Source organism: Wyeomyia smithii, chromosome 2, assembly GCF_029784165.1.
Source record: "Wyeomyia smithii strain HCP4-BCI-WySm-NY-G18 chromosome 2, ASM2978416v1, whole genome shotgun sequence".
In the NCBI taxonomy this organism is placed as follows: Eukaryota; Metazoa; Arthropoda; class Insecta; order Diptera; family Culicidae; genus Wyeomyia; species Wyeomyia smithii.
Window position 1 is genome coordinate 221,221,090 of NC_073695.1, and position 15,809 is coordinate 221,236,898.

Genomic DNA, 15,809 nt, shown 5'->3' on the forward strand with positions numbered 1-15,809 from the left:
TACAGAGAGTTTACAGTGTTATGATCATATTTCCGATGACAAATCCTTTGCTTCTAGAAATTTTATTTTATCATTTCATTATTTCATACTAGTTTAACTACTGCCTAATAAACAGAAAGAGGACGAAACTCTTTCATGAGACTGTATAATGATAACAGATTGATGAGAGTATCCATTATGGGACAACCCGCAGAAAGACACAATTGCAACTCTAGTTTTTTTCAACCTGCAACCTGATAGAGAGTGAAATTTGATTACTGCTGAAAGCTTTTATTTAAGAGTAGATAAATCACATTCCATATCTTGAACATTAAAACAAGGCCGACGCATACAGATATTTGCGTGAAGTTATAAATTTACAGGATCATTGATATAACTCCAACAAAAATTTCGGCCCCGTTATGCTCTCTGGGATTGGGTCTCATCTTATTACTATTAATTAGATTATTCATCAGCTCACTCGTTACTGGATTAGAGCACCACTTATTGATACAAATTGTTTTCGGTCACGTTATAACCGCGAATCACCGTTTAGGTTTTTGGGAATTATACTGTTTACTTTCAGTTGCAATACTACCTAATCCACGATGGCGATTTTATGTTTACTATGACCCGACTATCGTCTTGTTTATTTCATGCTTTCCTCTATCCTTTTCGACGGTGTACTTCATTTGACGTACCGTCTTGCTGCGCTTTTATGGTATTGTAATATCTCTGGCCGTGACAGCCTGTTCTTACGGAATCCGTATTTACTGCATTAACGAATACCACATCTTTGAACCTTCCTGTCTACCGTTATCTCGTCCACTTGTCGTACTTTTCCATTCGCTCCCCTGTTTGCAGCCTCTACGATGCCTCTATTCCAGCTTTTCCGGTTATTATCATCAACTACAAAGACCAAGTAACCCTCTTTCAGCGGCTTGATCAAATTTGAAAAATCTATACTGAGCGTCTAAGCAGAGTGATTTAAGAAATCAGAAGAAAGAAATACGTATTTACGCGGACTGAATTTCAATATTCATTTCCCAAATTTCTAGTAGAGTCTAACGGAAACTGATAATTCTTTCTTCTGATTTTCACTTTGATCAGTTTTGATTGTCGGCAGGTACTTTTTGATCCACCGTGCTTCTGACCCGATACGTGGTTTGCTGCAAAGATTGAAAAAACACTGAAATTCGCAAAATCAACTGTGAATGATGTGTTCAAACTTGGCCGAGAACGGATGATCGTGACCGGAAGGATCATAGCAAGTATCGTAGTGGAATATACAAGTAGCTAAACTGGAAGGTATTGAGGACAATTAGGGTGGTCTCTTGGAACGGTATATCGCCAAAAATATGGTACTAACAATAGTACTATCCGGAGGATCCGCCTACGAAAAGGCTACCGTTCTTTCTGTGCATGTAAACAACCCAACAGGATGCTTCAGTTTGTTGGCTTACCATGTTTCCCGAATTTAACTCCAGCTCCAAGATAGAGTTAACTCATTTGTTGCGGATTTTGAATGAAGCATGCTTTAGGTCAGCGGACGAGTATTGATCCTGTCGCCCACTTCTTCTAGGATTGTCGCCAGAACCTCCTTTGCTGACTCAACCATGCGTTCTCAGATGCCGCCCATGTTCGGTGTTCCACCATGATGAAAGTGTCAAGCGGTATGAGGGTGGCCAGGCTTTCAGCACAATGTTGATTTTTTTTTTATAACTCTAATATTTATTTAGGCCCAACTGATGATACTCTGGGCATACGAAAACTATGTGGTCGATGTCTTCGTATCCTCCACATTCGCACATATTACTATCGACCAAGTTAATTCGATAGAGGTGTGCGTTTGCAACATAGTGGTTGGACATTAGGCGCGATATAACACGAATGAAATCCCGAGTTAAATCTAACCCTTTGAACCAAGCTTTTGTAGACACTTTGGGCGAGATCGAGTGCATCCATCGCCCAAGGTCGTCTTTATCCCGCCTTTCCTGCCAGTTTGCCAGGGCCATTCGTCGAGGCAGGTGAAGATACTCGGTATAGGTGATCGGTCTATCAAATATATCTCCTTCTATGGCACCCCTTTTCGCTAATAAATCAGCTTCTTCATTGCCTGGGATTGAGCAATGAGAGGGGACCCACACAAAGCAGATAATGAAAGACCGATCAACCAGCACTTCTAATATCCGTCTAATTTCCGGGAGGAAATAGGACGGGTGCTTGACCGGTTTAATCGATCGGAGAGCTTCGATAGAACTGAGGCTGTCCGAAAAGATGAAATAATTGCCTGGTGTCTTGAGCTCGATAATTCGCAGCGAATTGTGTATGGCAGCCAATTCAGCTACGTATATGGAGCAAGGTTGTGCCAATTTGCGGGTTATGCGATGATCCGTGTTGAAAATGCCATATCCGGAATGTCCATCCATTACAGATCCGTCCGTGAAGAAGACACTATCTTCTGGAAGGTGACCAAATTTTGCCGAAAATATTGGTGGCACAACTGTTGGTCTGAGGTGTTCGGGGATTCCATGGATTTCATGTTTCATCGTCAAATCAAATACAACAGAAGAATTGTTAAGCGATGGTGAAATCTCAAGGTATGGAGCAACAGCCGAAGGGTTTATCTCCATAGACATGAACTGCTGGTATACTGACATACAGGGTTTTTGAACAACTTCCAAACATTTTTCATAGTTCTCGATTATCATTGGGTTTGCTATCTCCGATCTGATGAGGAAACGAAGAGCCAACTCAAATTGCCTCTCTTTGAGGCGGTAGTACTCCCGCAATGACCTCTAGAGACATGGTATGTGTCGATTGCATGCAGCCTAGAGCGATACGCAAACAACGGTATTGTATCCTCTCTAGCTTCAGCATGTGTGAGGCTGCGACACCTCTGAAACATGCCGTATTCTATTACGGGTAGAATCGTGGTTTGGTAGAGTCGTATCAAGTCCTCTGGATGAGCTCCCCATGTGGTTCCTGTTACCATCCTAAGAAAATTAATTCTCGGTTGGCATCTTTGTTTCAGGTAATTGACATGTTTTTCCCATGTGCACTTAGAGTCATACCATACTCCTAGATACTTGAAGCTAGGTGACTGAGTGATGGGTCTTCCGGACAGAAGTAGGTCGAAACGAGGTGGTGGTCGCACAATGTTGATTGATGTTAGCCATTCTAATCATTTCGTTATTCGCGTCTAGAAAGCATGTAGCATTGTCGGAATAGATATGACTTGCCGCTCCGAACTTGTTCCGGAAATAATCGCCATTTGAAAAGACTCCGTTGTCACACTGTGCACTAATTCAAGGTGCAGCTCCCGCACGGCCAAACAAGAGAATATAGCGACCCAACACTTCGTTTTCGATGTTCGACTTTCGCCGACCACAGATAACCGATGTCTACGTAGTTGCACACTTAGATTTTATTGCCGAGAACTCAACAGCTGATAAACTTAGCGAAATGTTCTACAAGTTCTCGGCAGAATTTTCAAGAACTTCGGCAAACGAAACGTCAATGCTTGCTGGTTTACGGTAAATCGATATAGTTGCTGAATGTTCGTCGAAATATATTGCTGACATTCGTTAAAAACTTCGCCGAGCTCAATCAGCTGTTGGGAAGTTTGTCGAGATAAAATATGTGCGTGAAGGATCGTAGATTTGGTATAAGTTCATCCACTGGTAAGAAAAACATTCTCGGCGATCTCGGAAGGCACTTTTCCGCCGGGAGAAGACTGAACTACTGCGACCATTTCATCTTTTGTGGTATACCCAAACTTACTCTAAGTGTGTACGAGCAGGTTCATCGGAAGGCGTTTTTCATCTTGCACCATATGTATCTATCAACAACCTTTTGGATTCCTGCACGTAGTTTTGGTATTGAAAACCGCTGTATCAATTATTGAATCGTGTGATCTCTGTGTGATTTCTCCGACGCAAAAGACTACTAATTGCTTGTACCCATAGCCAACACAATCCTTCTATAACCTTCCTTCAACCCAGCGGTTCCCAACCTTTTTTGTCCGCGTACCCCTTGGCGATATTTTCCAAATCTATTGTACCCCCAAGCTTAGAATATTCTCGCAAAGTGGGAAAGAGTAGTGATAGATCATGTTGAAGTAGTCTAGTTCAGGTTTCAAATTGAACTATGGTTTGTTTGATTTCTACAGTCATGTTTTAAGAGCAAGTTTGGACAACAAATGAAGTATCATAAAAAAATGTCTATAACCGCCATTACTGATTTGTCTTTCGCGTACCCCCTGAAGGTTTTCGCGTACCCCAGGTTGAGAACCGCTGCTTCACCCTATAGTTTTGTATTAAATAATCTCTTATTGAAATTTTGACAGCTAAAAAAGAGGCCCTCACAAGGTACTTGGCTCCAGGCTCCCACAATCCTTAATACGAATGTAATACGTACCTATGTTGGTCGGAATTCATCCAGCTACAAACTGTATAAGAATTCGTCCAGAAGGTGATACGAGAGATATTGTACAAACAAACTAAGAAAATCGTTTACTTTCCTTCGAACTTTACTTTATTTTTAAGGCGACAGACCGATTATCGATCCAGTGCCGAATCCAGAATACGTCGCCATGTCCCTCGGTCTTGGGCTGCTATCTCCCAATCGCCCCTAACACCTATTTCGCGTGCATCCTCGTCGACAGCACACATCCAACGAGTGCGGGGTCTACCCCGAAGTCCTCTATCGGGATTCCTGCTAAATATAGCCTTCGCTTGACGTTCATCCCGCATTCTCGCTACATGCCCAGCCCACTGAAGCCTGCCGTGTTTTATCCGCTTGACTATATCCGCCGATTTGTATGCCTGGTACACTTCATGGTTCATGCGTCTGCGCCAAACACCATATTCTAGTTTGCCGCCAAGGATTGAACGCAAAATCCTACGCTCAAAAACACCACGAGCTCGCCGATCAGCCTCTTTCAGCGTCCATGATTCATGGCCGTAGAGAGCCACCGGAAGAATCAGTGTTTTATAGAATGCAAGTTTAGTACGGATTTGCAGACTGCGGGACCTTAGCTGGTTACGTTGTCCGTAAAAGGCCCTGTTTGCGGCTGCTATCCGCCTCTTTATCTCACGGCTAACCTCGTTGTCACATGTCACTAATGTTCCCAGGTAAATAAATTCGTCGACTACTTCAAATGTTTCCCCATCTAGCACCACCGCAGCACCAACCTCCGACGGACTACCACGCACTCTGCCAGCCACCATGTATTTCGTTTTGGCAGAGTTTATGACAAGCCCTAATCTCGCAGCTTCTCTCCTGAGAGGTCCGAAGGCCTCTTCCACAGCTCTACGGTTGATACCAATGATGTCGATATCGTCCGCAAAACCGAGAAGCATGTGCGACTTCGTAATGATGGTGCCGCTTCTCTGCACACCAGCCTTCTGTATAGGACCTTCCAATGCGATGTTGAACAATAAGTTCGACAGCCCGTCACCCTGCTTCAAACCATCTAACGTCACGAACGAGTCCGATATCTCACCGGTTATCATGATGCTTGATGTAGAACCTTCAAGGGTGGCACGTATCAGCCTAATCAGCTTTGTTGGGAAGCCATGTTTGATCAAAATCTGCCATAACTCATTTCTCTTGACTGAATCGTACACTGCCCTGAAGTCTATGAACAGATGGTGCGTCTGCGAGTTGTATTCTCGAAATTTATTGAGGATTTGTCGCAAGGTAAACATTTGGTCCGTCGTGGAGCGTCCCCCTGTGGAACAGGATGCGGGAGAGAATTTTGTACACGGTATTGAGAAGAGTTATGCCCCGATAATTGCTACAGTCCAGGCGATGCCCTTTTTTGTAGATCGGGCTTATGAGACCCTCCAACCAGTCCAAGGGCAATTCTTCATCAGACCACACTCTTAGCATGATCCGATGGATGGCACGATACAGCTGTTCGCTCCCGACTTTGAAGAGTTCGGCGGGAATGCCGTCATTCCCGGCTGCCTTGCAGTTTCTCAGCTCTTTCACTGCTTTCTTCACCTCGTCCATGGATGGTGGATCCACAGCTTGACCATCATTCTCAATAGTCATCCTGCTCCTTTCGACTACACTGCTTCCCTCACCGTTCAACAGCACACTGAAGTGTTCCTTCCAACGCCTGGCCACCTCTGTTTTATCGGTTATCAGGTTCCCCTCCCTATCGTTGCACATGACAGGGGCTGACACGTTTCGATTCCTGATTCCGTTGACTAATAAAGCGAAATTCGGGTGCCCCGGTGAACCTGACCGTATGCACAATGGTTCTGAAACGTGGCTTGCGACATATCAAACTTTAAGTTTTGGTAGAATGGGACCTGAAAATAAATATAACCCCTCAATATAAACCCCCACTCTGACAGTCAATTTCACACTTTTCTTTCGTACTTTAAAGTGCAAAAAATATGGCAATAGCATTAAGTGCAAAAAATGACAATATCATTAATCTGCATGTTATCTTTAAGCGTCGAGCTGACCAAACTGCTATACCTTTTTCATATACAATCTTGATTAGCTCAACGATCGATGACGGACTATGCACGATAAATCGGTGTTGCTCATAGTGACAATTTTATGAAAATTTAAGTCATCAGATGGCAGCACTAACCGTCGGAAATCGGTCGTATTCAAAATGTATGAAAAATATGGAAGTTAGGTATCTTGTTCTAGTTATCTTTGGTGACTCGCTACTGTGATCGGTGAAAAACTTTGTTATACCGTAATTGAGTCGGACGTCAGTTTTGTTGTTTTTTGACAACTCTGCTTCTGGAAATTTGCGGATAAATTTTGGTTGGTCTGGAGAGTTGTAACAATTTTTTCCCTATTTCGGAATCGAGAAATATTTACGAACTTTTTTAGAAAATTTGTCTTCTGCTCTTTGCAAAATAATATATTTTCCTTTGTTGCTATAAAAGTTTGTTCAATAAGTAAATTTATACGAGAGTATAAAGGCACTCTACTTAATCTAGATAGAAAAAAAATTAATTCGAATTTTTTTCAAATCCATTTGGTGCAATTCTTGTTTTTTTTGTGTTTTGTTTATAATTTATTCATTCTACTTTAACAATACGCCATTTTCTAGTTATAGGTTTGACAAAAGTACTTCGAATTTCATTGTTTTGACTTTGCAAACAATAGAAATATCAAAAAGAATATGAAAATCTTCAATGGAAAAAAATCAGATATCATAATTCGATTGTTTGAATTAACATTTTTTACGCGTTATATTTACCGCTAAACTAAACTGCCATGTTGTTGAGCACAACAGAAGAAATCCAGAAAGTAGAGGTTTACTTATTGTTTGACATCAGTTATTCTGAGCATGAAGATGAAGTTCAGCAATTTGATTCTATTGCGAACTTTTCAAATCAATTTTGACTGGTAACACTAAATATTTATTTCATAAATGTACAGGAAGTTTCACCGAAATCTTATGTTTATGCTCAAACTGAACTGAGCATAGGGTAGTTTGGGGTAATTTGGACCCCCTAAGGAAAACTCCTGTTATTTCGTAACCTGTTTTTTGTATCCCATAAACGTAATGTAATATAGTAATATTGATCTGTTTCTATGTTTCTGCACGAAAAAACCTTGATATTGAGGTCAAAAAAAAAAAAAATAATGGAACTAAAAATTATGATTTTCGGACTCAAAAAAATTGTTTGGGGTGAAAATGGACAGCTATTGGGGTAATATGGACAGTGTTTGGGGTGATGTGGACAGGGTAAAAAATGTGAGTTTTATAGTATCAATAGTTGCTTAATACACAGTAGAAGGTGGTATCAGGCATACGGAATAACTGCAATTCTTAGGCATTGCACAGTGGTTCTACAGTAGGCCAAAAAAATTCCCCTTCTCCAATTATTTATACTAGAAACTGAGTATGCGATCGTATGTCGCACACGCGCGTTTGTGTGTGTGTGCGTGTGTGTGTGTGTGTGTGTGTGTGAGTGTGTGCGTGTGCGTGTGTGTTTGTGTGCGTGTGTGCGCGTGAGTGTGTGTGACTGTGTGCGTGTGTATGTGTGTGTCTGTCTATGTGTGTGTATGTGTGTGTCAGTGTATGTGTGTGTGTATGTGTGTGTCAGTGTATGTGTGATGTAAGTTTCATGAGAATCGGATGATATACCAATTTTTGGCAGCACTTTGAATGTTGCTGTGCATGGGCGTAGCCAGAATTTTAAATAGGGGGGGGGGGGGGGCAAGCTCTTCAAAATTTTAGAAGTAAAAACAAGGTTACGCGGTTGTTTTTGCGTGGGCTTTTTTATGTGGATTCCGGAATTTACGCGGTTTTTTTACGTGGATTCCGAAACTTACGCGTTTTTTTACGCGGATTCCGGAGTTTACGCGTTATTTTACGCGGCACGTATCCCCCGCGTAGAAAGCGACTCTAGTGTGTTTTGAAAAATAGAAATAAATACTAGTCTATAGTGATTGTTACATTAAGGCAACCAGTGAAAAGTTGTCAGAGTGATAATCAGTGTGGAAACTTTGATTATTCTTTGTCCAACCTCGAATATGAATAGATGTTCTTTAGTGAAAACTCCTAAGTTCATTTAAACCCCTGGAAATATTATTTTGGCGACGAGGATCTCAAGAATCCACGAACATGGCAGATGATAGAGTTGATCAACAGCCGCAACCGGGAATTCAAGATATGATTCACAAGATGGCCCACATTTTACAGCGGATAGCGGTCCAGCAGCAGCAGCGTCAGTATCAAACCCCGGAGCATATTTTGGAGTCCCTCTATTCGAACATCATCGAGTTTGTCTTCGACGAAGAAAACGAAATTACGTTCGAACGTTGTTGCTTAACCGCTACCAGGACCTCTCCGAGAACGATGCAGACCAGCTGAATGATGCGGCGAAGATACGTTTACTTCTCCGGAAGCTGGACACCCATTCGCACAGCCGCTATCTCAACTACATCCTGTCAAAGCTCCCCAAGGACGTGAAGATTGAAGACACAGTTAAGATTCTCAATAAAATCTTCGGGCATCAAACGTCAAACGTTCCGGAAGCGGTGCATGTGTCTTTTCACGATTGTTGTTGAAAAAGCACTCAACCGCTGTTCAAATATTGTTGACCTCAGCCAGGTTTTTACCCGACGTAATGTACCAAACGAGCGTTCAATCGTGTATGTTTCCTTGGTAGAGCAAGTGCAGTTTTAACTGCTTTCTCAGTCGCAGGGAAGAGAGAACGGGCTTTAGCTAGCAGGTCTATAAGATTCAACTCTTCCAAGTTCTTACGGTCTGCTCTCATGCTGCTGCAATGTTAATACAAAACTTCCACCTCTCTAACAAAATTGTCAACTTCATAAAAAATTACGAAATTTTCGGTTTTGCGCTTGAACTCTTCCAACGACATGCGTATTACGTTAGCGGGATGCAGCAAGGACAACGCGTAGGCAGGTGCACTATCTTTACGAACCGTGTTTCCAGTGTGGTTACAAGCGAATCAAGGTAAGGAATAGTCACAGCTCGGTTCCAATACTCCAAGCTAGTTGATGCAGGCGGATTTGCCCGGTACTTTTGCCGCTGCAATATCCTTGGTGGATCATCTGAAAAACCTTTGCAATTCCCTCAACATAGCGCAATCATTTCAATCAATTATTTTCTATCTGGCTGATACTTTACACAAATGGGCTAAAGAGTTTTGTGCTATTAGAGTTATTGAAAACAAAATTATGCACCAATGTCAACATTTAGGGGAGGGGGGGCGGTCAACGCCCCCCCCTGCCCCCTCTGGCTACGCCTATGTTGCTGTGTCAGAAAATTTCAATGATTTTCATGTTCGAAAATCACAATTTTGAGCTTAACTTCGATTACCGTAAACTGGGGTGACTTTGATCACTTTTTCGATTGTATCTCAAATATTTTCAGAATATACTGAAAACAATATTATTCGATATTTTTAAAATAAGTACTGGCATGTATAAAAAAAGATTCAGTCACTACTTCAAAAGTTTAGCAACATTTTTGCTGTTTTTAAATATGCTCTAAAAATTTTACACCAATCACCATTCCGGGGTGACTTTGATCACTTCATTGTTTTGATGAATTTGGTGTAACACTCTGCTACATTCACTAAATTGAACAGCCTTAAACGGCTTAAACGAGTTTGTAAATATGGAAAGCAATTTGGGGGCCATTTACATTCTACGTGAACAGTTTATAATGGCGAATGTACAAGATTCATACAAAATTTTTTGAAAATATATGAATTGTTATCCATTGAGAGAGAAGGTGGTCTAAAATCATCAAAAACTAGTCCATGAGGAATATGACTTATGAAATTGGCCAAATTTGCATGTTACTTCACGTCTTGGGTTATTGTTAAGAAGAAATACGTAATACGCAGTGGAGAATAATAGGATTAAACATTGCCTTTGAGGAAAAACTTGCAAAAATAACAACAAAATGTATTGTTATAATATTTGTTCATTTTAAGAACTAATCTGAGAACAAAATAAAAAAACTTTACGTATTGCAACTTGTTGTTTCGAATCTGCTTGAACCGAGTGTTTGTATGCAACAAAAATCGCCAAAAATACACTTTACTTTCAATTGATATTTTAGCATGAAAAACACTCTTCAAATAGCAGGAAATGCATGTGTAGTAGCAATGCGAACATATATCTACGCATTCAGTGAAGATTACGACAAGTCCCAAGCACTACGAGCGCTTTTTTACCACATTTTCAAAAAAGAGGTACAGTGATCAAAGTCACCCCAGTTTACAGTACCTAATTCCCTCACTTTTGATCTGATTTTGGATCAACGAGTTTCGTGTTGAGGGGAAATTTATGTTATTTTTCAGAACTCTTGTGTACCGTACAGTCCCGTGAAACAGTTCGGAATGATCGGATAACCAACAGGCTATATGAAATTAACCATATTTTTCGAATTTTTGGGTCCCGGTTTGCATATCGTCGTTCCAAATCCGTTAATCCCAAATTCGCGAAACGGAAAAATATATAACGAATGTACGTTGACGTACGATTTCTTATTTTTCCTTGAAAGGCCTATCAAATTCCTGAATTTTCCATTAAATCTTTTAATCGGTCAAACGGCTCAAAAGTTACAATTTTTCGAAAAATGATTGCCGACTTTTGGCAACTTTAATTCAAAATGGATCACACTAAGGACCAAACAAAAAAATACGGGTATAAAGTTTTTCGATAAAGAACAAGTATACCAATGTTGAACATGATCTGAACAAAAAAATAAATCTGATAATAAGAAAGGTTTAACGGCATTTTGGGGGAACAACATTTTCGGACATCAGAAATGAGTTCAGCACCCAAAAATTGGCATTATACGTCATTTTCAAGCATTTTAGAAAAAAATTAGATTTTCCCAACTTTTGTTCAGAAACCCGCCACTCTGCGGGGCATTGAAAACACTTTTTGTACAGATAAATCATCCCAGATTGCCTGCAACACTTTTTACAGTTCATTGTTTGTACACCGCCGTCTATCCGTTCGTTTTTATATGCCCGCGGCATCAGTCAAACTCGCGTGACCATATCACCCCAAAAAAACTGTCCATTTTACCCCAAACAGGACGCCTTTCTAAAAACTCAATTCCTTCCACTATTTTCGATCAAAATTATCGCAATCTTTCATTGAATTGTACTCTATTACTAGACAAACACGGCTGCAAAGCTCATTAGACTGGAAACATCGAGGAAGTTCTTAAAAAACCTTAAATACACAAGCGTAAAACTTACAGCAAAATCAACTTTTGATGTTTCCTTTGTTTATATTGGCACTGCGGTGCACCTGTCACAGCAAACCATGAAATTTTTATATTAGTTTGGGTTTAGTAGTTCAAGGAAAGGATGAAGTAGTACATGGAACCCAAAAATGTAATACTTTCCAAGATAAAACACCTGTCCATTTCACCCCAGGGGTCCAAATTACCCCAAACTACCCTATGTGAAAAACAAATGAATGAATTTTGTCATACGGTTCTAATCGAATTACGTCAACCATTCATAGTTCCACAAGTTCATTAATAAAATGATTCGACTCATGCCATCGTTAGTGAAGGAAAATTTTTCATTCATGCTCGCGTTTCGTCCTTATCTCAATGTTAAGGACACGCAGCTGACTGTCGGCTGAAAGGCACCATCTGCGGAGTGATTTAACTCTTTTATATTCCATTTAATTCTTACGCTATCCACCTACTAGGGAATGTTGCAGCGCTGGAGATTACACCCCTAGCAATTCGCTGTGACGCTGTGATACAATGTTTCGACTACTTTCTTTTTCTATGACAGTTTTTTATCAACTCAATGCAGTGTGGTCTCGTTTGCTCCGTAGGTAATTGAATTCAATCGAAGTGTAAAATTGGAGACAAATGAAATTTTCAAATCATCGAACAGCTGCGGTGATATTATCGATACGGTTTTAGTGCTATAAAAGCGATTGCTTTCTCTGTGAGTGAAATATTCGACTCGTGGAAGCTCTGGCATTAGGATACGCGTTAGTGAGTGAAGATCTTACAATGAATCGAACGAAAATAAATACCAAAGTTGTGTATCTTGGCACTGCAGTTCTCGTGCTTCGTCTTATACCGTTTACTAGCGGTTTAAGGGATCGTTTTGCGGTTGACATCGACGAGTCGTGCGATGAAGTAAGCGACGGGAGCCGCTTTCATTCCGATAGGCGAGTAGATCGTTTGGATCAAGATCAGGAACAAAGGCTATTGTTTTTCAACCGCGAAGTTGTCAACGCTCAACGTGACCTGGAACGTGGCGACAAACCTCAGTTGGATGATATTCGCGAACGAAGAAATGAACGTCGTGTAGCTGGTGATGAACTAGATGAACGACGCAGCGAAGGTCGTCAAGTACGGCTAGGTCGTGAACGGGACCGTGAGATCGATGTACGTGATCGTGAAATTATCGAAGAGCGGTATGGCAGCCGCAACGATGAAAGGCGATATCGCAACGAAGCTCGAGAAGACCGTTTAGGTTCCAGAAATGATGATGATAGAGTACGAGAGGAACGGCGTAACGAGAGAGATCAAGAGCGACGGGAAACTCAGAGAGTTGATGGTCGTCGTGAGAGACGTGAACGTGAGGACCGTGCTATGATCCGAGAAGAAAGAGCTGATCGTAGAGAACAGCGTCAAGAACGCGAAGAACAGCAATATCGAGAAAATCGTCACGAAAGTCGAGAAGACCGTCTAGAACGAGAAGATCGTCGTGAACGAGAGGACTACCGTGAACGAGAAGATCACCGCGATCGGTCCATTCTGGAAGACCGTCAACGAGAGGAGAGATCAGACCGCATTGACAGTGTGAGGAGAGTTGCTTCTGATGACGATCGCCGTGAAAGACAAACGCTTGAACGAGAAGAGAAGACTTCCACTGATAGATCTGAAAATGACCGCCATACGAGACGTGTCGAACATTTCGAGGATGACAGACAAGACAGTCGTTCGAGAAGCCGCCGGGAGCGTGAGGATCGAAATGACCGGCGTGAACGAGACATGGGTGATCAAAGCTTCCAACCTGAAGATCTACTTTCTAATGAAAACTTTAATTCATCCTTCATCTGGAGTGTGGTTCAAGCGGCGTTGATCATGTACATCGGATTTCAACTGATGAAGAAAAGTGAACAGCAAGGCACCTGGAAACCACTTAAATTGGCCAACCTCGTTAAGTTCCATGATTCTGCTACCGTTGCTCATTAAACTACTTTGTTTCTTGACAAAGGCTACAATTTTTGAACATAAATATCTGAATACGTCTAATGAACACTTATTCCAAAAACAATATTCCTTTATTGGCCAATACAGAGTGTGTATAAATGTGTAGCTCTATGTAGATGACATGTAGATGATCAACTTGAATTTGAAGACAATATTTACTCTCACTCATTATTAACGTATTTCGTGTCATTTGCTTTTGTTCGGGCTAACTTTCTCGCGATCCTCCTCGCCGCCGGCAACATTTTCTGTAAAGCAAATATGATCGAGTATTGAGCTTCAGTAGTCGATTTCAAAAATTTTATACTATGACTTATTTGTACATAATACCATTTCATCATCACAATGAACGGGAATGTCAAGAAAATGCGTGTGATAATGTTAAAAGTTAAGAGGCCGAGCTTCGCCAACGACGACTTGATGAGAGAAGATGTCTTACGTGTCTCCTGCTTTCAAATGGAACAACAATCAGTGTTATCATAGGCTATTCAACGGCTGTTTGTTTACCATCATCCGGAAGAACAAAAAGTAATATTTTCGATGTAAATCGACTTACACTGCTGTTGACAACAACGAAGCACAGGAATTAATTAGGCGAATTCGTGTAACGAATAAGGAGGGAGTCTGATTATCATTATCATTATTCTCTCTATTGTTATTACTTGTAGGAAGTATATCATACGCGTAAAAAGTAATATCCACTGCTCACATTATGCATTGTGAGAGCTTCTCAATACAGTATAGCACATGTGTATGTATATTACCTGCAGAAATAAATCTCATATTATTGAAAATGTAGTCAACGAATGCGTTTGTTTTCTAGAAGGTTTTCGCTTAGTTTCTCGACTTCCATAGTAAAATATTGCAGGACTGATAGACTTTTTCAATAGTCTTAAAAATAAATTTTTCTACCCATAGCGAACATTGAAATAATCTTTTCTTATATTTCCATATGATGATGTGCAACGTTTGTTTTCCAGGCATTATTCAAGCGCAACAAAACTTTCCGAAAATCAGCGATCACACTAAAAAACTATAGATAAAAATAAAAAAAAAGTTTCGAAAATGTTTGATCATCCCGCGAATTTCCCAGAATTGTTCTTCTTTTTTTCTTGTCCATACAAGTTTTCGTTAATTGACTCTTTTATTGATAACAGCAGATTCATGCAGATCAATTTTTTATACGATACGTATGCGTTTGTGAAAAACTTAAATTTATTCTATTGAAAACGCTTGTACTTCAACCTAACTAGAAAATCCTTATGAAAGGTAGTTGATTTTTTGAAAAATAGTTGAATCAAGTGGTTGTGTCAAGGTGCTAAATAATTAAAAACTAGCTAATTTTTTATCTTCTTGATTTGGTGTAGAAACTAATATGTTTGCTTTTTCATTCAAGGTCAGGGTTAAGTACGTAGTTGATCAAGTCTGGATCGGCCGTGCCGTAGAATTTGTTGAATTTTATTTTAATTCAGTCAATTCCAATGCCTAGGCATATGGAGTCGATACATTTATACTTGTATACTTGTATCCGGAATAATCCGGACACCCAAAGAATGTAATAATACATTAACAAAGCATTGTTTTTTATAAATGGCTGTTTATCTCAGAACTTTAGGATAAATAGTTCTGCTCATGTTCTGGATATTATTTTAAATTTTAAAAACATTAATTTGTTTCAAACAAATTGAATTTTTGACGGTCTTGCTGAATCGTAGTCATACAGAAAATCATCAAAATAAGTAATACATATGGACTGGTCAGTTTGCGCTTGTATTAAAACCTGCGGTCATCCCTGGACGTTTCGTTGCTATAAATTTTGGGATTTTACATCCCGCATGTAAAGCAGAAGGCCCAAGCTGGTTCTAGTTATACCAATTCGAAGGCAGCCGGATTAGTGCTTCAAACTTTTACTTATTTTCACTCTAACAGGGTTCAGGAAATAGGTTTTCCGGGCAATTCCAGAATGACTGTGTCGATCATCTCAAGCAAGAGAAACTGATATTGAAAAGTTTCCTCTATAGACAAGTATAGACAAGTATTGAGAAATTGATACTGAAAAGTTTCCTCTATAAACAAGTATTTATTGCAGATAGTTTAGGTACAACTG

The 15,809-nt window shown here is 40.3% G+C and overlaps 1 protein-coding gene across 1 annotated transcript; it reads left to right on the forward strand.

Annotated features, from left to right (window-relative positions):
• Positions 1–12,420: 12,420 nt before the first annotated feature.
• On the forward strand, positions 12,421–14,505 carry LOC129721592 (trichohyalin-like). The gene has a single exon (XM_055674343.1). It carries the CDS (start codon positions 12,494–12,496, stop codon positions 13,685–13,687), a length of 1,194 nt encoding a protein of 397 aa, XP_055530318.1. The 5' UTR covers positions 12,421–12,493; the 3' UTR covers positions 13,688–14,505.
• The last annotated feature ends 1,304 nt before the right edge of the window (positions 14,506–15,809 follow it).